Here is a 22442-nt window from a genome sequence, read left to right as displayed (position 1 = left end):
TATGGAGGCAACAAAGAGAGGATGCTGATTTTACTAAGCCCATTCTAATATTCAGGCACACATTTTCAAAGCTTTTTAGGAGCAGAAGATGTCTATTTTTGAGCTTAATCAGTCTTAAAGTATCAGATGAAACCCCTGTAGCAAGAAAAAAATCGAATAACAAGCCATTCTGTCAGAAACCTATGACTATAATATTTTAAATAGTCAAAGCTGTGCCTCTTAGATCTGTGTGAAAACTACTTACCAGTGTCTAACTCAGAGCTTCTGGGCCTTCAGCAGCTTTGGGAAGACAGAGTTTAACTGTATTACAGCCAAGTCAATCACTTTTACCAGTTAAAGTAATGAAGGCTTTAGGTAATTTCCTGAGTCCCATTAATAGGACCTCCACAAATTAGTTTTGCTGCGTTTCTGGTTTCTGAAACAAAAGCCTTGATTCTGGTCTCAACTGACTTGGGGAAGAGAGCTGTAGATTACCTTTCCAATTCTCTGATCCGTTGATGGCATCTGCAGTCCTTGGTGCAAATGACAGCAGCCAGAGGAACTGTTCCTGATGATAACCAGAGCATGACAACACGGACTACAGCTCTAACATGTGCCCATGCTGGGAGCTCTGGGGAAAAAGCAGAGAGCAATTCTGGCAGCTATCTGCCACAGAGCACTCCCCTCACAGAGATGCAGTGTGCTCGTGCTGATCCTGAGACTTTGCGGCCCTTCCCTCCCAATGCAGAAGATTGCTGTGGGTAGCAATAGCACCAGTTTAGAGTTTTCAATGGAGGGTTTATGAGCTCCAGCTCCTTCCTTGCTGGATACAAGTCACTCTTGTCTCAGTGAAATTGCTTCCCCTCCCTTCTGCATTACTGTAAGTCAGCCATAATGCAATGGAAATTGATAGAAATTTAGAGTGGTAAAAAATGTCAAGTGGTCAAGACTAGGCTCTTTGAGTTTGGCATGGTCTTTTGTACCTCGTGGATCACCAGGAGAGAACCAGCCCTGCAGCATTCTCACTGGGAAAACTGCCTAAGAGCAATTTGTCCAGCTAGTGCCTTCTTCCCTTGCACTTCATTCCCTGTTTAGCTGCATAGCAACTAATGACCATGAAACCAGCTTTACAAAAGCCCCGCATTACTTCTGTACTTAATTAACTTTTAGAGCATCAGACCATAGCATTTAACCATAACCTGCTGAGTTTCAGGGTTTCTTGTTTGGTCAGACACTCACTAATGCTTGGCTTCCATTCAAAGTGCTTCACTGTTAATTTCTTTTAACATTCACACATGGTCTGATCTTTTCACAGTTGTTCCCAGCAGCAGGTCAAGAACAGGCTCAGTCTCACACCCCCTGACATTTGCAGGTAAGCTGACCACTGCAATCTTATTTCTTCTCACATTGCCTCAGTTCCAAAGCATCTACTGCTCCTGGTCTCCATTGTCTAAAACGATGGGAAGTGCTTGTGAGTACTCCTGCAGCCAGTGGATGGGAGTGTGGCTTCTCTGTGTCAGCAGGCTTTTACCAGCCATTTCTGTGATCTAGACCTACATTTTTGGTTTTGTAGAGCTGAGGGGCCTGTGCTTTATATCTTCTGTTACTGTGAAGTTCTAAGTATTGTGGGTGCACAGCCAGGTGGATGCCTTCCAAGTAGCAGTGGGTTGTTCCCTACGTGCTTGCAAAGGAGATAAAATCTCCTTGGGCACTGCTAACATATGACTTGATCTTAGACATACATCAGACTTTTTATGGCTCCCACCAAGCCCAGTCCTGCTCTGCTGGGACTGAAGTCAACAAGCAGATATTCTGAACTGCAATTCCTCATACCAGGCATTACATTAAGAGCTGAAATTAATGAGGTCATATATTGATTAGGGGATAAAACTAAGAGTTATATTATAATCCATCTGCTTCTTAGTCACTGCACACTGCTGCTCTATTGCCGCCTGAAATTGTAGCCTTCCTTCCTTTAGTGTTTGCTTACTGGGACAATCTCTTTTATTACTGTAGGCCTTCCCATGACTCTGGTAGTATTAACTTAATTTAATTTTAAAGGCACCCATTAATTAAAATTATTCTATTTACTGATTCTTAATAATGCCTCAGAAGCTTTTGTTGTGGTGTGCATGTCTATGTTTGAGCTTAAAACCGTTTCTGCAATAAATCATAATTTTCTGCCTGTCTTAGCCTCTAAGTGATTTGGGTCAAATAGACTGATTTGTTCACTGTAGCTCCCTTCCTGCCACACATGCCTGGGTTTCTGTCCATTTTCATTCCTCTTTGCCCAGCACCAATAATACCGAAGGGTTAAAGGAGAAGAAAAGAAAGCACAGTTCTTTTCTTCGTGCTCTGCATATCCTGCTCTGCAGAAGGATGCTGGCCCTGCTGGAAGCATTTGCAGCACATCCTCTGCAAAGGTCAGCGTGGCTGCTTCATCTATTGCAAACTGGATTTGAGCCAGCAGCTGTAGCTGACAGTTTCAAGAAGGCCACTTCCCCATCCATCTTCCTCAGACAATTGTGAGCAGTCTTCAAACTAATAACTCATCATTTGCACATGTGTGCCTTCTACTTTGTTATTTTATGAACATATTAGAAGGGCCCTGCTTTATTTATTAAATCCATTATTATTCTTATCCAATGATGACATGTTGTTAGCCAGGAAGATGCACTTGCTATCTCACAACTAATTATTCCAATTAAGTTTTCATGATTCTACCATAAAGCACAGATCATTAACTTTAATTACTTTTGAAATGCAGCTGCTGAGATACAAATGTAAAAGAACAGGTAGGTTATATTTGTTTGTTAATTTCTGCAAATGGGGTTTGTTGTCATTAGGTCTTAAGTGATACTTTCAGGCAATCTTGTTTCCTCTTTCTAAGGTAAGATTTGTCTTTTTTATCTAAGAGGGTTCTAAAATTCGTTTGGTTTTTTTTACAGACTAGTCTTTTGCCATAGAACATTGGATCAAATTCAAAGATATTTTTTCAAATAAACCTGTGTGTTTCAGTTGAGCCCTTAATGGGAATTGATGGACAACTAGGTGGCATCTTTCTTTGCTGAAATGGAACAATCCCAGAAAGGGTGACAGCACTTTGATGGAGAGCTGAGATGCTGTGGTAAGGTAAAAGTTCTGAAGGAAAAGAATTCCAGGACTTGCAGTGATGTGTGTAGTTTATGTCTGCAGGGAAGGGGCCAGGTTCAGATTTCTCTGAAGGGTTGACTTGAGCAATTGTCCTGGTTTAGCTGGGATAGAGTTGATTTTTTCTTACTGGATAGTTAGAACAAAATATAGCTGCCTATTTTTGAGCTCATCACATGCAGACATGAAACATCTACAGGCCTCCTGAGGAAGAGGGAAATAGAATCTCTTTGTTCCGTGAAAATAATACAAACTGACTGCTGGTGCAATGGTTCTGACTGGGTCTCAGGGGTGTCATGTCTGAGCAGACTCAAGGAGCTGCAAAATCTGTTGCCTTGCTTCACCACCAGCACCTTTAGGAAATGTGAAGGACATTCCTCCTTTGATAACACTTCACTCTCGCAATTGCAGTCAGAGTAGACATAATTTGTATTTCCTTCCACAAACAGTTGGATGCAATAGTTGCTGCAAATGGCCAGAGTGCTCTTCCTTAGCCCCTCAGACACCTCTCAATGGTCACAGGAGCAGAATTAAGCCATAGAAGTGTTACTGCCAAAGGCAGGGGTGGTTTTCACTTTTAAAGTTTGTATGTGGTGGTTTTGACTTTGCTACTCGCTGGGAGCTGTGTAATTAGAAGTTAGGTTCATAAAGTCAGCACTGTGTAATTTGGCCAGTTTTAAGTTTTAAGGCTGTTTACATGTTCAGAGGTTAATGGAAGTGTGTGAAAGGGTACTATTCACATCACAGACTTTCAAATGCATGTTCATCAAAGTGGCAACTTTTTAATGGCAAAACACTGATACTCTTTTTGGTCTTGGTAGAACCAAAAAGGACCCAAAGACCTTATAGTTCTGCTGGGCAGAACTATAAGGTCTTTGGTTTTTCTATTTTTCCAAAGAAATAAAATTTTAGATCTTTTCTTTACAGTTTTCATTGACATGGGAAGGGGCTTCTAATAGGTATTTTGCAGTCTCTGTTTTGCAGTGTCTATTTTGTGGAGTCCAGAACTGGCCATGCTTGACAAGAGTGCCTGGAGGAACACTGTCTGTCTGCTCCAGTGGAAACAGCTGAGCACACTGAGGGGGTTAAGGGTGGAAGGGGGGTGGTCATCTCTGCAGGCAGCACTGGGGTCAGTCCCAAGCACAGTGAGCAGAGGCTTTTAATACTAAGCAGTGAAGCACTGTGATAATACAGAGGGAAATGAGTCCAAAAGAAGTGAAGTACGCTAATCTGAATATCCTTTCCATACTCCATTAAGAATCTTTAACACTGTGCTGCAGTTCACTGATAAATAGTGTTTCTGCGTCACTAAAAGACCGGTGACAGCAGCATTCCCTAAAGAGGTCACCTCTCTGGGGGTCAGCGGGATGGGAACCAGCACGCGCTGGTCTGCATGGGCAAGCTGTGAAAAAGCCTTCTAGGAACAAAGAACTCTCGGAGAGGGAGGATCTGAGATTCGTAGTGCTCCCCGATATCGCACCGTTTGCCTTCTCCGGCGGCACGGAGGCCCCCCGTGGGCTCAGGGCCGGCTGTCGCTGCTGCCATGGGCGCTCTCCCCGCTCCAGCGGGTCTCTGCCGGCACCGAGCACCGGCCCCGTGATAGCGCTCAGGTTTGCGGTGCATGCCTGAAACGGGTTAATCCAAAATTCGGCCTTGGGTAGCATTTCTCGCTCTCTGTACCGTGCGCCGCTCCTCCCGCTCAGCTCCAGCTCCAGCCGGGTTCCGGCGCTGCCGGCGCCGCCCCGCAGCCCCGAGCGGCTCGGCGTCGCAGGGGCAGCGGTGCTCGGAGCTCCAGAGAGTTGTGGGAGTAGAGAAGGCAGCATAGGTTATGACCTGCCACCTTTACGTTCTGTGCACACACCCACACACCTACCATCCCTTATTCATGGTATATATATATGGCATGCATATTCATTAATAAATCAATTAACTCTTCTGTCTGGCTCCGCTGGGTGCCCCCACCCCGCGCATGGCGCCGCCGCACTCGGCCACCAGGGGGCGGCAAGGCTGCAGACGGGAGCGCCCGGCCGTGGCCCCTCGCGGCCGCCGTAGGGCCCGCCCGGCGCCGGGCGGGGGCAGCGCGCGGTGCCACGTCCCCGTCGCGGCGCGTTTGCGGCCATGGGCGCCTCGCAGAGCATCGACATCCCCGGCGGCGGCACCGAGGGCTACCACGTCCTGCGGGTAAGGGCGGCGCGGCTCGGCCGGGCGTCCCGGACACTCAGCCCGGCGGCGGCCCGTGGGCGCGGGGCCTGTCCCGCCGTGGGGCCGCGCTGGAGCGGCCCGGGAGCTCCCGGGGCGGCCCCGGCGCGCTCCTCGCTCGGCCCCGGGGACGCGCTCGGGCAGTGGGGCTGCCGGGGCTCCTGGGAGCCGTGAGGGGCGCCGGGCCCGCGCTGCCGCTCACGGACTGGGGCAGTGTGGAGGAAGAATTGGTCCAGAATAAACATATCCCGGGCCGGGTTGGGTCGTGCCGCCAGGTTGTGCCTCGGTGTGCCCAGGCCAGGGCTGGCGCATGGGGGGCGATGCTGGGCTTGAGCAGCCTTTGGGGTTGACGCTGCTCACAGCCCGGCCCGCGGCTCTGGGCTGCGCTCGGGCTCCCGGGATAGCGCCTCAGCCTTGGCCTGGCCGCTGCATCGGGGGCTGGACCGGGCCGGGCTGGAGCTGCCGCCGCTCAGGGGCATCGGGTCAGGGTGTTCGCAGGACAGCGCCTGAGGGCTGCACCTCCAGGGAAAGTACTGGTTTTCATAGGTACATTGGTTTTGTATGCAAAATACAAAATACCTTACTGTTCTTGAGGTTCTGCGAACAGCCTTTGGAAAGCCCTTCCTTTTGCTTGCAGTGAGCAGCAGACTGGCTCCCAGGTGGAATCTGAGGCTCTGGGGTGCCGGGCTTGGCTGCAGTCGCAGCACGGCGCCTTTGCCTCCATAGCCGGGTGTGAGTGCTCGCTGGGTGCCGTGCTGGGCTGCTGTGCTTGCTGCAATTGGAGCCTTTGGGATAAGTTCTCTGCTTTTGAGAAGCACATACTGATGTTCTGGTCAAATCCAAACATTCTGTTAAAATTTGTGTAAGGACTAAAGCCACTGTGGGTTTTTTCCTGCCTTTTAATATTAATGGTATATAAAAATCCAGCATTACTAGTTTATGTTAGTCCACTTTGTCTTCTCTTTACCCCCCACAAAACAAAAACTTTCCTGCTGGTTGGTAAAGCTGGCAGACTTTCTTTTTTTAGGATAGTACAGTGCAAATTTCATCAACTTTTTACTTTGGAGACTTGTAAAACCAGTATGTACTTTGCAGTTAGAGTATCAGTTACATCAGATTTATGAGTTCATGCTGTTTGATTAAAGCATGTTATTAAATTGAGATTACTCTCTTATATGAAGTAGAATCTACTAATTTTTTCTTGTAATCTTGCTTGGATCTGACGCCTTTTGTTTTCATTTAGGCATTTTTTTGTTGTAATGTTTTTGCTATGACCTAAAATTGTAGTGTTTGATTGCCAGTCTTTGTAAATGTAATTGAGAGGTGCACATTAAAGGAGTTGATTTCCAAGAGGACATCCTTATTTGTATTAAGTGCAGGAAAGGACCTCCTGCCTGCTGTTGTAAAAAGACTGATATCTGTATTTTTCGCTGCCTTGTCTTCTTACTGATATCCTGACATGCCACAAGAATAAGTGATTACTATTTTTCTGTGGACAGACATCTTAAACTGCATCATGATCCCAGCCTAACAGTTATAATTTGGGATGTTTTTATTGAAATGCATGTGGCATGCATGAATGTGACTAGAATTTCTCTCTGTAGTTTTTCCAAGTTGAATTTTCCAGTTGCCATTCTGTAGTAAGTTCGTTACAGACAGTCTTGGGCTTGCACTGTTAGAGGAGCTCTGCAAGTGCTTTGTCTGCAAGGATTGATCTTCAGTAGAACTTGGGGTCAAGCAGAACTGCTGTTTTGTTCTAATTTACTCCCAAGTACATTTTCCTTCTGAGCTCAGTACTCTAATGAAGTAAATGAGAATAGTAGAAGGAAAACAGCAGTAGTCTTCCAGTGTTACAGATCTAATTCAAGTAAGATCAGATTTCTTTGATAACACCAAACTTCTGTAAATAATGTAAAGTGATTGTTTAAAAGATTCCATTACCTGTGGGAAAATTAGAGAAATGTCAGAAGAAATTTTCAATTACTGGAAGAAATTGTTTGGGTTAGATAAATGAAAATATGTGTTTAATGGCCATGAAACAAAGAGATTACATTGTTCAGTGTGACTGTAGGAGCCAAGCACAAGTTGCCAGAGGGATGAGCAGACTGAGACTGTTGCAAGTTACAGGTTTTTTTACAGTGAGATTTTTAGATTGTACATGCTGTTTCCCCACAAAAATAATAAAAAGTGTCTCTCTCTGCTCACTTCAAACAGGAACAGAAATATATGCAGCAAGTGAACACTGCCATCATTAATTTTCAATGTAAGATTTGGAGATTGCTTAATTCTATTGGCTACTTCTGCTGATAGTGCAGTATTGCTTTCAGTGTGAGCTTTATCACCAGTGCAGTTGGAAAGGGAATTAGGAACCCTCCAGGGCTGAGGCTCTGTCAAAGGAAAAGAATTTCATCATATGCATACTTGACAGCAGAAGTTGCTCTGGATTGCATTATTGGTGTTCCAGTGGTGTTCTAGACATTAAAATGTAGGGTTGGTTTTTGGTGGTTTTTTTTTTTTGTTGTTGTTTTTTGGGGGTTTTTGGGGTTTGGGGTTTTTTTTTGGTAAGAAGGAGAAAAAGTTGCCAAGTGTTCTGTTGCCCAAGTTTGTTCATGAGTAGATCAAATGTGTTATTTGTTTGAAGCAATTCTCGAGTTTCCTTTAACATCAGGTGTGTGGCTGCTTAGACCAACTGGCTGACTCTGTGTATTGCTCAGTATGTGTTTGTTTCTGCTCTTCAAAACAGAATGAAGGAAAATTTTGAGTAATTTTCTTGCTCAGCAGTGTGAAACTGCTGTAGTTTGCCCAGGCTGATGTAATGACCTGACCGTAGATGGTGTCACAGCATCCCAATGGCTGGGGGCAGAGTGACTGGGAAATGGCCCTGTGGAAAAGGTGCAGGGGTGCTGGACATGAGCCAGTGTGTGCCCAGTGGCATCCCAGCCCGTGTCAGGAATGGTGTGGCCAGCAGGGCCAGGACAGTGATGGTCATGTACTGGGCACTGGTGAGGTCACACCTGGGTGCTGTGTCCAGTTCTGGGCTCCTCAGTACAAGACAGATGTTGAAGACTCTGGAACAGGTCCAGAGAAGTTCTGGAGCACAGCTCCAGAGCTGTGAGGAGCAGCTGAGGGAGCTGGGAGTGTTCAGCCTGCAGAAGAGAAGCCCTGGGGAGGCCGCATGGCTCTCCACAACTCCCTGAGAGGAGGGTGCAGTGAAGTGGGGGTCACCTCTTCTCTTAGGTAACAAGGGATGGAACAAGAGGAAAGAGCCTCAGGTTACACCAGGAGAGATTTAGAGACTGGATTTTAGGAAAGGATGGCCAGGTATGGGAATAGGCTGCCCAGGGAAGTGGTTTAATCACCATCCCTGAAAACATTCAGAACACGTGTAGATGTGGCCTTTGGGTTAGATTTAATGGTGGACTTGACAGTGCTGGGTTAGTGGTTGGACTCAGTGACCATACAGGTCTCTTCCAAATGAAATTGTTGTAAGATTCTGTGTAGGAATTCTTATGTGTGAGAAATTTGTATCCTGCCATGTTATGTGGTGTTCTCCGTAAAAGATACTGGCAGCAGTGCCCAAAGTTTAGACTTCCCACTCCTGCTTGTGTGCTTCAGTTTGTTGTAATAGTGATACAAACATGTTGCATGAAGTGATCTTTTAAGGGAGGTTCACATTTTAAAAGCTTGAGTTAAATTCTCTGTGCTAAAATAAAAGGTTATCTATATAGATAGAATTATGTTTTCTTACCAAAAACTTACAAAGTTTTTTCTTTTGAAAACTGTGTTTCATCAAGAAATTAAATTCAGTTATACAATGTAATGTATTAAAATAACTGACAGAAATCAAAGAGATTTTACAGATCTAGCAGGAATTGCTTATATATGATACATAATGAAATTTTACTGCCAGTTATGGAGTGGGTGGAAAACTACGAAAAAGCCTTTCAGTATTTCTTTGCTAATAAAGTAGAATACTGGGGAGAGTTTCTTACATGGGGAAAAAAGAAAGCCTTGGAAGTTTTGTATTTAATGCTTGAAGCTAAGTTTCTAAAAGTTTAAAAACTAGTAGAAGGCAGCTGACTTTCAGAAGTGGTCAGAGCCTTCATCTGCCTCTGAAAATGCACATTTCAGTGCCTAATTCCATTTGCAGTTGCACTGCTCTCTTGGGGCTTTGAATTGTGACCACTGTGCTGCTGAGCAGACTTCTTAAAATATGTAATGTGCAATGTATACTGTGTAGGCATAGAATGGTAGTGTTGGGAGCAGTGTTCAGCAAAGAAAAACTTCATTATTTACCAGGAGAGTCTTTTCAGGACTGCAAATTAAAATTGGTGCATTGACCTTGAAACCTTTTTCCTGTTTAATTCTTGACAGCGAATTAAAAGTGAAATCAGTGTGTGATCTATGTACTCAGCAGCCCTGCTGTCATCTTGGTGAGAAACTGAAGCCCTGCAGCACGGGGTGAAGCCCTTTTCTGCCCTCTGATATTCAGCATTTGACAGAGATTTTCTTAATTTGCTCCTGAAAAGGTCTGATATTGCATTGCTACAGCTTCTTTGTATTTTCTGTGCCACTGTTTGTCTCTGTTGTTAGAAAATCATGGTGTTTACCCATACAGGTCTGTGACTTGTATTTCTGAGATAACAGCTGGCTTTGAGAGAATCAGCCTTCCCAAGCTGCTGGGGATGGTATCTTGCCTGCAGTAGCATCTGCTGTAAATTCTGTTACTTGGTTATTTCTCAGCAATTATTCAAGTACAAAGGCAAGTGACTAAATACCTACTTGGGGCACCCAGCAAAGCTGCATAAAGCAGAATTGCTCAGGAGGCACAGAGTTTATGTACAGATCCATGGAATCTTTATTATCTCAGTCCTTAATAAAGGTAGAATAATTTGTGTGCTTGTATTTTCTCAGTTCCCTGGTTATCCTTTGTTGCTGTAGCTCCTGGCAGAGATCCTGGCACAGAGCTTGGGGCAGAGAGCTGTGCTGTGCCTTTGGCACTGAGTGGTGGTGATGAACTGGGCAGGCAGTGCCTCAGAGTGAGATGGTGTGACAGAACCTGCATGGGGTCAGTGCCACTGTCGTGCAGGGCTGAGTCTGTCACTTCTTTAAGGAGGAGACTTTTCCTGTGGAGTGAACTCAGAATTTCTGGGAGTGCCCGAGTAAAGAGGCTTTTCCATCAGTGAAGGTAGGCCAGGGAAATAGAAACTCTGTAACAACCTGTGCACAGCAGGATGACAGAAGGGATGCATGTCCCTGCTTCTGAGGTGTGATTGACACAAATATAAGGGTTTGATTTCTTTCAGCTACAGATTCCTGGTAGTTTTTACATGCCTACCTAGAAATAAACCATGCAGAGGTGTTCAGGATTGTGATGGGTTTGGGGCAAGGAGTTCAATGTCTGAAGATACTTTCTGCAAACGAATCATTTGGAACTTGGAAACTTTCTCAGTCCTTTCATCAGTTTGGGGCAGAACACACATTTGGTATGCTAAGTAAATTATTTATCCATCCAGGTGTCAGTGAGTTTGACATTGATGGATGCTGAACATATGTAGGTCTCATTTATTGTATGTACTCCATCTTATTTCAAAAAGTTGCTCTATTGGATAGTGGCTACTCTTGGCTCAGAGTGCTCAGGATATAATTTCTTGGAGGTCATTAGGGAGGGATACTGTCAGGATGCAGGAGGTTTGTTGTGATTTTGGTATGGTTTGTTTTTTTATTTCAAAGAAATTTCACTTAGAAATGGAGGAAAATCTCTGAATGAGATGAAGCCTGGCCTTTCATAATTTCAAGGCCATGACATATATCCAGTCCTCCAGTCCCAAAAATCTGATGTGCTATGCTGGATGTACTGATTTTTAATGCTGAGGTTTAACTAACACGTTACATCTTTTTCCCCCAGAAACTGTTTTCCCAGAAAGTTCTGAAACCATCTGCTGATTTAATTTTGGTATAAAGCCTGCATGTCAGGTTCATTAAAAACACAAACTGTAAGTTCCTGTATGACCTATGCAATAGATGGTGGAATAAGAGAGAGAGAGAGGTTACTAGAGTATTTCCATGTCACTTCTCTAAACTGAGGCAAGAACAACAAACAGCATAAACTCATCCTACAATCACTACTCAAACCCAGGGAAGGAGAGGATGCCTTGAATTACTTGATTACAAGAGAAACTGCAAGTCTGAGGATACCATTATCAATTATGTGTATAGGAAAGCAGAGGTTTTTATTCTCCTTTCACAAAACTGTTTAACCTCTCTTTGACCAGGAGGTCTCAAGTATTCAACATAGTAAATAAATGCTTTCTGCATTTGGGAAAAATAATTCATATAGTGATTTTTAGTCTCTGTCTCTTTTCTCCTAAGCTGAAACTTCTGTTTGTGGAGGCTGTCCTCAGGTAGCCTTACATTATTGCAAGTTTGAAGAAACAGTTCACAAATGGCAAAGCCACATCCACAATGTGCTGGGAATTTCTGTGGAGCTGGAAGCAGGGTGTCTGCCCCATGCAGCTTGGCTTATACTTTTACCTTATTAGCTGGTGCACAGTTTGGTGTCTGATCTCTGGCTGTTCTTGGTGAGAGGCATGTGGAACAGACAGGGTGAGTGAGTAACATGGAGGCAATAGTTTGGATCTAGTTAGAGGGACTGCAGGATATTTGGTGACTGGGAGATGTGGTTCCATATACTTCATTCTTGGAGAGGGAGAATAGCTGTACCCCAGCTGTGGGGCATTATTTCCAAGGAGCATACAGACATCTTGAGGAGGCACTTTTACAGACACACTTCAAATCCTAGTTAGAAATTATAAATGTGGACTTTGGGGATGTTGTTGTTGCCTCCTCAGTGATTCTTATTACTTTGGCATGTTGTTGATTTCGTACCTTTTTGCTGCTTTACAAATCTTGGACAGCAATCAATGTGTGTGTGATGTGACTCTGGAATTACTAATTCCAGACTTAGATTATGTGACTAATGTTCTAAGCTTTGGGCATCTGTTACCCACAGGTAATCTGAGTTTTTTCCAAGCTCTGATTTTATGAACATGTTGGGCAGATAAATAAAATTCTAGAAGAACAGTATTATTAGTAACCAAGCACTTTTAAAATTCCATATTAGAATATTTTGTTCTAGATAGGTCATGTTAAGAAAATTCAGTTCCTGCAGAATCAGGCCAGTATTTAACAATCAAATACATTTTTACCACTTCTGTCAGGTAGAATAATATGTAATGTAAGGAAACACACTGTAAAGGGTAATGTTTTCTAGATCTTTTTGAAAGGTGATTGTAGTACATAAAAGAAAAAGGCAGTGGGTAAAATGAATCAGCTTCCATGCAGAAAAAGTGTCCTTACCAAAAAAGCTGTAGGAAAAATCTGACAGCCATGTTAGAGTTACTTTTCATTGTCAGCAATGCAAGCAATAGTGAAAAAATAACATTGGCAAAATGTCTCTCAGTTATTCCATTTGGAATTAAAAGCATGCTTTTAGCTTCTGGGAGTAATGTGTATCCAAAACTTAAGCCTTGTCTTAGCGGAGTGGTTGAATTATTTGAGCTGCTGTGGCTGCAGAATTGCATGTCCCTTTTCCTGCAGCTTGAAGGTCTGGTAATGAAATGTGGTTGTACAGGTGCCCTCTGTGTCTCAGGAATGTCACCAGGTGTTTAATCACGAGATAACAGCCTGTGCTTACAGATGTGACTCTCCTGTTCCTTTAGGAAGCATAAGATAAAAAGCAAGGTCCAATGTTGGTACTGCTGTGGAAAGATGGTACTTTTTAACCAACCTTTTCAGAATTCATTAACCTTGTCCTTTCACTATAATCTCCTTCCTTGAAACAAATACAACTTATCTGATGCAACTGTTAAGCACTGCATTTCCCAGGGAGTGGCTACTGCTGTGTCATTCCTCAATTTATAAATGACTAATTCTTTTGAAATATCTGTATTTTTTTTAAGGGAGGGAGTTTTTGGTTCTATATATGATATGATTATATTTGAATATTTTAAAATTATATGTACAAACATTAGTAGCTTCTAGAACTGCAGCTGGCAGAAGTAGAAATACAATTCTAATCTGTGAATCAGCATTGAAACACTTTTACTAAATTCTTATTTAACTTTGTTAGGTACAAGAAAACTCACCAGGGCATAGAGCTGGATTGGAGCCATTCTTTGATTTCATCGTGTCCATTAACGGTTCAAGATTGGTAAGTGTGTTGCTATTTTATAACTTTTAATATAAATATAAATGGGTTGAGAATATGATCTTTATAGGTAAACCAATGGATTTGTTTTATTTAAATGTATATAAAATATTTCTTCGTACTTTAAAATGAGGAAGGCAAACTGCATCAGGAGTTGATTTCCTTCACCCTGTAGGAACTGTTCTATTGGGTTTAGCTGGAGGATAAGACAGACTTGCTCTCTGCAGACATCTACACCAAGACAGAATTGCCTGCTGATCACCTCTCATCTCTCATGCTAGTGCCCTCCTAGTTCTGTTTGCTTCCATGAGAACTCACAAACTTCCCACAGTCCAAACAGGCGGAGTGAAAAGCTGCTGCCAGAGCTGCTGGCTGGGCAGGAGGCATGGGGGGAGCTCCAAGCAGAGCTATCATCAAACAACAGACCATCATAGCAGTGGAAAAAACCAGCTGTGGGGAGCTCTGTGCCAGTATGCCTGCATTCAAGAAAGCCTCTGAAGCAGCTGGAGTGCTTTCCTTTTGGAAAGTATGACCTGTTGCTGTGAAGTCCCAGGGGTTTTCCAGAGTTGTATTCTAGAATTATGAAGGGACTGGAAACCTGTTTGTTACAAAGCAGCTGTTAATCCATGTTCTGGTAATGTGCAGTGTAGCACCTTTGGAATACAAGTGTTGCTGTAGAACTGAATGCTTGGTCTGTCAAACACTGACCCAAACTCTGTTTAAACATTTGCAGAATAAAGACAATGACACTCTCAAGGACCTGCTGAAAGCAAACGTTGAAAAACCTGTCAAAATGCTTGTGTACAGTAGCAAAACACTGGAACTGAGAGAGACATCTGTAACCCCCAGCAACATGTGGGGTGGGCAGGGCCTGCTGGGAGTGAGCATTCGCTTCTGCAGCTTTGATGGGGCCAATGAAAACGTCTGGCACGTCTTGGTACGTATGGACCGGGAAATGTTCTCAGTACTGGTGTTTCTGTCTTTCTGTTGAAGAGTAACTTGATGGGATGTGCAAGTTAACAAGTCATGAGATTAAACTGGTCTCAATCAAACTGGCTTTGATTTTGGGTTTGGGAAGACTTTTGAGCCTACTTTGAACCTTCTGTCAGGCTTTGAGAATTCTGTACAAATTCATTTCCCACACAAATGTATATTTGTGGCTGTATTGTCAAGTCTTGTATTTAAATGCATGGGTTTGTACAATACTCAGAGATACTGTGTTTGGTACAACACCAGAACCATATGGAAAGGGACTGCCATAAGCCAGTGTTTCATTAGTTTGTTACTGTGTTGAAAACTTGACCAGTTTGTCTGACACAGAGCTTGTGTCCTGCTATACCCTGACACTTACATTGTGGTTTGTAACTTTCCATCTTAAAACTAGGAAGTGGAGCCAAATTCTCCTGCTGCATTAGCTGGACTTAGACCTCATAGTGACTATATCATTGGAGCAGATACTGTCATGAATGAGGTAAGTATAAAATATAAGATCTTTATTTTTAAAAACTAAAAACCCGATTGTACCAGGGCAGTTTGAAACATCCCTGGCTCTGTCGCTGTTCAGTGTGAATGGAAATCAGATGCAAAGAGGAAGGAGCTCTGGCATGATGCTTCTTCTTAAAGGCAATCCTGGATATAAGAACTGCTCTTAAATATCTTCATGATATGTCAGATACAAACTTTTGTACTCTAAAATTAATATTTTGCATAGCAGATTTGAAATCTGGGCTGTGCCACGTGTTCTGAGTTGTGCTAGCAAAACACATTTAAAGTTGGCCTTTTGATAAAACAGCAGCACTGCAAAAACTGCAGTGTGGCTGTTACCAGAGCCCATTACAGAAAGTCAGGACTGGGATGATCTAATGCCAAATGATAAAATAAGGACAAGAAAGCCCTTACTAGTTTTTCTCTTTTTGCAGTCTGAAGATCTCTTTTCCCTTATTGAAACACATGAAGCAAAGCCATTAAAACTTTATGTGTACAACACAGACACAGATAATTGTCGGGAAGTGGTGATTACTCCAAATTCTGCCTGGGGTGGAGAAGGCAGGTAAGGAGCCAATGTGTTACAGGGGAATGAGGCAACTTTCTTATAGCACCAGCCTGAAAACTGCTGGATTTAACTTTTCCACAAAGACAAGGAAAGAGTGCTGTTATATCAAAAGCGTTTCTCCTCAAATTATATATTTACTTGAAATTCAGACACACTTACTAATGAGAGGGGTGTAAATCAGTAAATTAGCTAGTGCATGAAGTGCAATGGTTCTTTCTGCATTAAATTCCAAATAGTCATTAGCTTGTGGTACATCCTTGAAGTATTGTGAGTAGGCAGAACACAGCACTGCATGTAACAACTAGAGAGTTGAATTCCAAGCTGTATACCTGGTATAGCTGCTTGATTTAAATAATAATGAATTTTATTTTGTGCTGAATATTTATTGCTAAAGCTAAAGATTTTCTTTTCAATTGTTTTGTATTGAGTATTTCTCCATAAGAAGTGAGGCAACGTGAGGGCAGGAGAGGAAGGTTGTACAGCATTTACCTTGAAACTTGGTGGTGTCTTGAGTTGTTCATGTGTTGCTTGCTGTAGTCTGTAGCTGAAAAGTCACTTACCTGACTTAAAAATCTTCCTATTTTAAAAGCCTAGGATGTGGCATTGGTTATGGATATTTGCATAGGATACCTACTCGCCCATTTGAAGAGGGAAAGAAGATTTCTCTCCCAGGGCAGTTGCCCAGTGCATCTCTCAGTCCCCTCAAAGATGGTTTCACAGAGGTGAGTTGTGATACCTCTTCTTTGCCTTGGTAAAAATGGATGATGATATTATTGCTTTTCTGCCTCTCTTGGTTCATGTAGAAACAAACCCTAATGATGCAATTTTCTTTTCTCTTTCAATAAGGTTCAGCTATCATCAGTTAATCCCTCAAGCACCCTCCCTCCTGGGCCAGCAGGCCTTGAGCAGAGTCTCTCGGGACTTTCTATTAGCTCACCTTCAACTACTGTCAGTAATGTTCTCAGCACAGGTTGGTATTGTAAGGAACTGACCTGAAGTGCATGGCTTTCTTGATTTTTTGTTCTCACAGGTGTTTCTTATTAATTGAATAGACAGCAGAAGAGAGAATAAAACTTTCTCCTAAATTTTTCTCAACAAAAAGGCTAATGTACTGGATTTGTGCCTTACTTGCTCACAAAATAGTTGCAAACAACTTCTATTAAAAATACCACGTGTATTACTTAGAATACTATTTGGCTTATCAGCATTTTAATGTTAAGGCAAATAGTAATTCTCCTGTAAGCAATTATTTATTTGTACTCCTTAGGGAAAGAAGATGAAGTGTTGTATGCTTAAAATCAATGTTGTTTTCCACCAGGTGTTCCAACAGTCCCATTATTACCACCACAAGTCAGTCAGTCCCTTACCTCTGTGCCACCAGTTAACCCAGCAACTACATTACCAGGTGAGTAGGTAAAATTTCTGAAAACATTTCTGAAACAAAAATCTTACAGGAGCAAGGGAAGAGCTGCCTTTTCCACTGCTTTTTGGGGAAGGTATAACTTGATACAACTTATGCATTTCATGTAAGGTCTCTCTTTATGCAACCTCTGCAGTGTGAAGAACTGTTTTTCTTGGAGTATGTTCACAGCATGTCTGTAGCACAGAGGGTGACCTGGCAACAAGAGTTACCAGTTTACCTTTTAGGGTTCCCTGCACAGTGGATGCAGTATTCAGAATTTCTCAGGAAGGTTTTGCTTTGCTATTTGCAACATTTTAGGAAACCCATTTTTAAATACTCAGCTTGATCACTATTCTAGTACAAATACAGGGCTAACAATATAGAATTCATGTTGCAGTTACTGTTTCTGAATTATAACTGGTATAATACAGTAAGAGTCTTTCTACAGCGTGGTTGTTTCCTGATAATAATGAACATTTCAAACACTGCTATTCCAGAAGTATCCACAAGGGGTAAAATAAGGATTGTATAGGATTTTGCTGTGGCCTTGGTGTGCTGGTGCAGGACTCAATTGTGCCTTCCAGGACACTGAAGGAGTTGTATTTCATGTTTTGCTTGTTATGATACAAGTAGATGAAGATGTATCCATTACATAACGCTTGGAGGAACAGCCTCTAACACAGAAAGGTGTGCAGTAGAGCTCAGTGCATGCAAACAAGGGCAGAGAACTCTCACAGAAGCTAAACTTGTTAGTAGTTTTCTATTTTATTTAGGAAGAAAAAGATTATTGTCCTTTTCTTCCCCAGCTGCCTAATCCATCCCTTCCCTAAACTCTGCAAATACGAGGTTTCTGTTCACCTTTTCCTCTGAATAGTATCACTGCTTTTTTAAAAGCAAATTAGAATATTTCTTGCAATTTGCAGGGGCGTAATAGTGAAATTGTTCTTACTAAATATACTGGAGGCTTAATATTTCAGTGAATTTGTATGAAGTTGAGCTTTTTTCAGATTTAAAAAAAAAACCACAACAAAAAAACATAACAAATTTGCATATAGCTGACCTGAAAGCTGTTTGAATCAGATTATGTCAATTCATTATAGGAAATTAATTCATGGGTAGGTAAAGATGACTGGGTTTTAATCAAAATCTCTCTACAGTGGCCTTGCTTTAAGACTTTTCTCCTCTCTGTCTTCATACTGCAGTATCAACAGTTTATTTCTGAATTAGCCTTTTCTGAAATAAACACAAAGTACAAATAGAGCCCTTGTCCCAGAAATGAAGCTCTTCTAAAGTGGAAAATTCAGGAGCAGAAGTATGTTCCATAGCAAACACAGTGATGGAAGGGCATGTGTTGCATTCATTGTAGGTTTCTCTTCTACTTTCAGTCCTTTCTGACTTTGAAAGTTCCTTTGTCTTGTCGTTTGATGTACATTTTTGTGATTAACTTTAGTTATGAACTAAGTAGAAAAGACTGATAATAGAGTGATCAAGATTAGGGATCAAGGAATACTGTGTATTTAATCATATTATTGTTTGCCACTCAAATTGGGAATGGAGAACTTCTGGTATAGTGCTGTGGTGAAACCACTACCTTTGAAAGCTGAACTTGGAATGCAAACCTTCTAATTCTGAAATAAGAAAAATCTGAAAAGTTTGGGATTATGTATTTGCTAGTCCAGATTTCAGTAGGTATCTCTTCTCACTGTGCAACTTAAAAGCTGAAATTCAGGTGAATTTGCATTCTTCCATGTAAAAATTATAATCAAGATTTAAAGCACATTTTAAATTATCAACAAGATCTAAGAAACAGTTAGAAAAAGACAATTTTAAGTTTTCATATGTAACTGTTCCACTCTTCTCTTAGGTCTGATGCCATTACCAGCAGGACTTCCTAACCTGACTGATCTGTCCAAACTTAATTTACCTGCACCACAGATTGTTCCAGAAATGATACAGCCTGGTATGTGCTTCTGCAAACTGAAACTCTGTAATTAGAGTTATCTTTGACAGTCTGATGTAGACCCATTTGGGGGAGTCCTGAAGGGGATAAATTAAATGTTTGCCTCAGATGGGAGTGGATGTTAGTGCCCAGATCAGGTAGATGAGGAATATGTCTTTAGATAAACTAATTCTAAACCTGTGACTGTGTTTAGATGTTGCATTTTTTTTATTACCTGATTTATATCTCAGAAGAGATTGTGCCAGAAGTGGACATATATTATTTTTGGGTAAAAGAAAATGTGAAGTGTTTCCTTGTAAGATAGATGAGGAGATTGGAGCTCCCTGAACTGAATGCCAGAATTATGAACAAATATGAGATTTATAGTTTTGAATTCAGCAGAAGTGCTGAAGGTGCTCATGGAGCAAGGAAAAAGATATTGGAAGCTTGTGTGTAATATGGTTTTTGTTAACTTCTTGTTTCTGACAGTTTCAGTGAAGGCCAGACAATCACAGTCACAGTGTTAATGCATTAAATGCCTAGTCTTCTGGGGAGGTACAAGAAACCTTGAATTTACTCTGATTCTTCAATTGTGAAATGTGAAAAGTGTCAGGCTTGAAATGAGCCTGCTGAGTCAGTGCTGCACAAACACCATTTGAGCTGTCTGTGCTGTGCAGCAGCTCACTGTGGATTTTTCCCCCTTTTTTTGTCTTCAGGTTTGCAACCCCTTCCCCCCCTGCCACCTCTGCATCTGATGGGAATAACGCCTCTGTCAATGCCACCCAAGTGTGTTCCTGTGCTTCCTTTGGTCACAGAGGCATCCACTGTGCCTACAGATTTGCTTCCCTCTATTCCTCCAGCTGGAAGCTTCTCCGTCAACCCTGGCACTCCTGAAAATGTGGAGGAGACCTCTGCCCTCACCTTGGATAGTGCTACTCCAACTTCCAGGGCAACTATTGTTGACAGATCAAATGAATCCTCTGCAGCTAATGAAAAAACAGCTGGAATCACAGATACACAAGCTTCTGAATCATAACTCCAGATCACTCTATTGGATTGGCTTGGTATTTATTTAGCCATGGGATACATATTTGAAAAGCAAGCTATCATTAATTTCATACTAGTTTGTACTTAATCTTTAGAAGTCCTGTAAATAATATGGAGGTGTAATAAAAATAAAAGGGGATTTATAAAGTGGGGGGGGGGAGGAAGAACTTGTATGTTACCAAAAATTCAAGGTGGTAAGTAGAGTTCCACTGCCAAACTCTGAGGTATATGTTTTTAATATAGGCTGACAGCCTTACCCTGCTAGGCTTGTCCTTGCTTATAATTAGCAATTTTTGCTTCTGACAGAAATGAAGCGGGTCCTGCGTGTGACATTTGCGTACCATAGTTCTTGTTCTTTGCAAGTATCTTGTTTCTACAGTGGGGAAGAGAATGTTTAGTCTGAGTTGTGAATTTTAATGCTGCAAAACTTCCACCTGAAGATATTTCTGTTAAAATTGCTGAGTGGCCTGTTAACTGACATGTTGTTATTCAGCTTGTACACAAACCTTTGTCTTTAAGCTCTTGAGAGATGCTCCAGCCCTGTTTCGTGACCACTGCGGCGTTGTTCCATACGCCCACTGTAAAATGGCATCTGGAAGGGAATACGTGGAATGTTAAATGTAGCACACAATTTGGCACTTCATGACTACTGTAAGGTGAATTAATGGATTAAGCATACATATAGCAATAAATTCCTGGAATTTTATTCTTTGTGTGACAAAATAGCTTTTTTTTTTAATTCTTTAAATCTCATTTTTCTTAGCTTAGCTCTCTTGAGCACAGATCTGTGAAAAGGCTCCCTTTCCAGAGGAATGGATCCAAGAGGGAATGCCAGACATCTTAATGGCAGGCAGGATCAGCACTTGTGTTAAATCCATTGCAGCAATGAGTCATTAAATCTGCCTCCATATGATTCATACTTGGCTTTTTAAATTCATATTTAGGACAAAAATTGCAGATTAGCTGTAGATTATACACTTGTAGAAACTGTTACATGCACTGTATTCCAGGTGATAGCATTTGCCTTTGTTATTGGGTACAGTTGATGAGGAAAACTCTTGTGTACCACTCCAGTCCTTCTGTATTCCTGGGATTTCATTTATATGTGGTTGCTACAAGCATATGCAAACTTACCCATATCATCAGCAGGCTTGAGCTGAAGTCTGTCTCAACAGCTGTGTAATTAATTTTGGCAATGTAGCTTGCCTGAGCAGTGTTTGGAACAGTAGTTGCATCTGCCTTCTGATCGTAATGATGTCTCAAATAATTTGTTCAAGTGGAAGCCTTATCTAATACCTGTTGTCCTGTCTTATCTTTATCACCTAAGTATTTGTCTTTCCTCTGCCCCACTGCTGCACATTTCTCATCATCTGTAATGGCAAAAGCCCATGTCAGACAGACCCCAAATACTTTTTCATACTGTAAGCAGTTTCTTTTCTCAGCTGCTTGGAGTGTGAAATCCCTCTGCCTTGCTAAGTAGGGCACTTGCTGTTTCTCAGAATGTATTTTTATTTACCTTTGTAAAGCCAGTGTCATATACCTCAGAATTAAACCTTGACATGAGAAGAAGGATGTTCCTCTTTTCTTTCCTCTGACAGACAAAGTATGTTGGTATCAAGCTTCATTGAGCCTCACAGGTCTGACAGCCTTTCCTGCAACTTTGTTCCAACACACTTCCAACGCAAGAAGAGTAAAAATATGTTTATCACAAACCAAATTTAGAGCAGTTGCTGATTGTAATCAGATGCTTTTAACTAGAGTCCTTGGGTAGATGTTTTTTTCTTGCAGTATGGCACAGTGTTCTCTGGCATGATTCTATGCTTTGCAACAGCAAGCTGCAAACTTTCATAGGTCTTGTGCACTTGTCTCTAGCAGACAAAAGAAGATGCTTAGTCTGAAGTTTAACATTTCTGTTAGCTATTTTAAGTCCCTTGTTGCTGACTATATATCCAGTCTTTTGACAGCTACAAGACCAGTGGAATTAAGGCAGTGTTACCATCAGCAATTCTGCTGAAGAAAATGTGACTTCAGATTTGGAGATGATTCAGTGGTGCAGATTTGAGCTGTAATCTCTTAGCTAAAAAGTCATGAACATTGGGAAGTTGAATATTTACTACTTAAAATGAAAACACAGGCCTTGAAGTCATACTGCTCTACTCTGTCCCTCTTTAATTCCAACTTGATGTGATGAAATTGTACCTTAATCACTTCTGTCTCTTAATTACTTGATTTTCCCACTAAAAACAGAGAGTATGGAGGAATAGGAACTTAAGATACACCAAAGGCCTGACAGCTGATGTAACCTTATTTTCATGAGTTCATATATTCAGCTGTTAATGAACAGTTAGGAACAGGCACATTAGCTTTATTTAAAACACTGACACATGGAGTTCTTTACCAAGTCCTGACAGCAGATGAAAATAGATGTACCATGAACATCCCCAGCCTTGCATGTAATTAAAAA

At 41.9% G+C, this 22442-nt stretch overlaps 1 protein-coding gene across 1 annotated transcript; it reads left to right on the top strand.

Annotated features, from left to right (window-relative positions):
* The first annotated feature begins 5204 nt into the window (after window positions 1-5204).
* Window positions 5205-20684, top strand: GORASP2 (golgi reassembly stacking protein 2). Its single transcript, XM_058027796.1, has 10 exons — window positions 5205-5310; window positions 13460-13540; window positions 14271-14474; window positions 14922-15008; window positions 15457-15587; window positions 16180-16312; window positions 16437-16560; window positions 16909-16995; window positions 18857-18952; window positions 19648-20684. Exons 1-10 carry the CDS (start codon window positions 5248-5250, stop codon window positions 19965-19967), a joined length of 1326 nt encoding a protein of 441 aa, XP_057883779.1. The 5' UTR covers window positions 5205-5247; the 3' UTR covers window positions 19968-20684.
* Window positions 20685-22442: the final 1758 nt, after the last annotated feature.

This window comes from Melospiza georgiana, chromosome 7 (genome assembly GCF_028018845.1).
Source record: "Melospiza georgiana isolate bMelGeo1 chromosome 7, bMelGeo1.pri, whole genome shotgun sequence".
In the NCBI taxonomy this organism is placed as follows: domain Eukaryota; kingdom Metazoa; phylum Chordata; class Aves; order Passeriformes; family Passerellidae; genus Melospiza; species Melospiza georgiana.
Note: the sequence above shows the minus strand (reverse complement) of the source record. Positions and strands in the feature narration are given on the sequence as shown.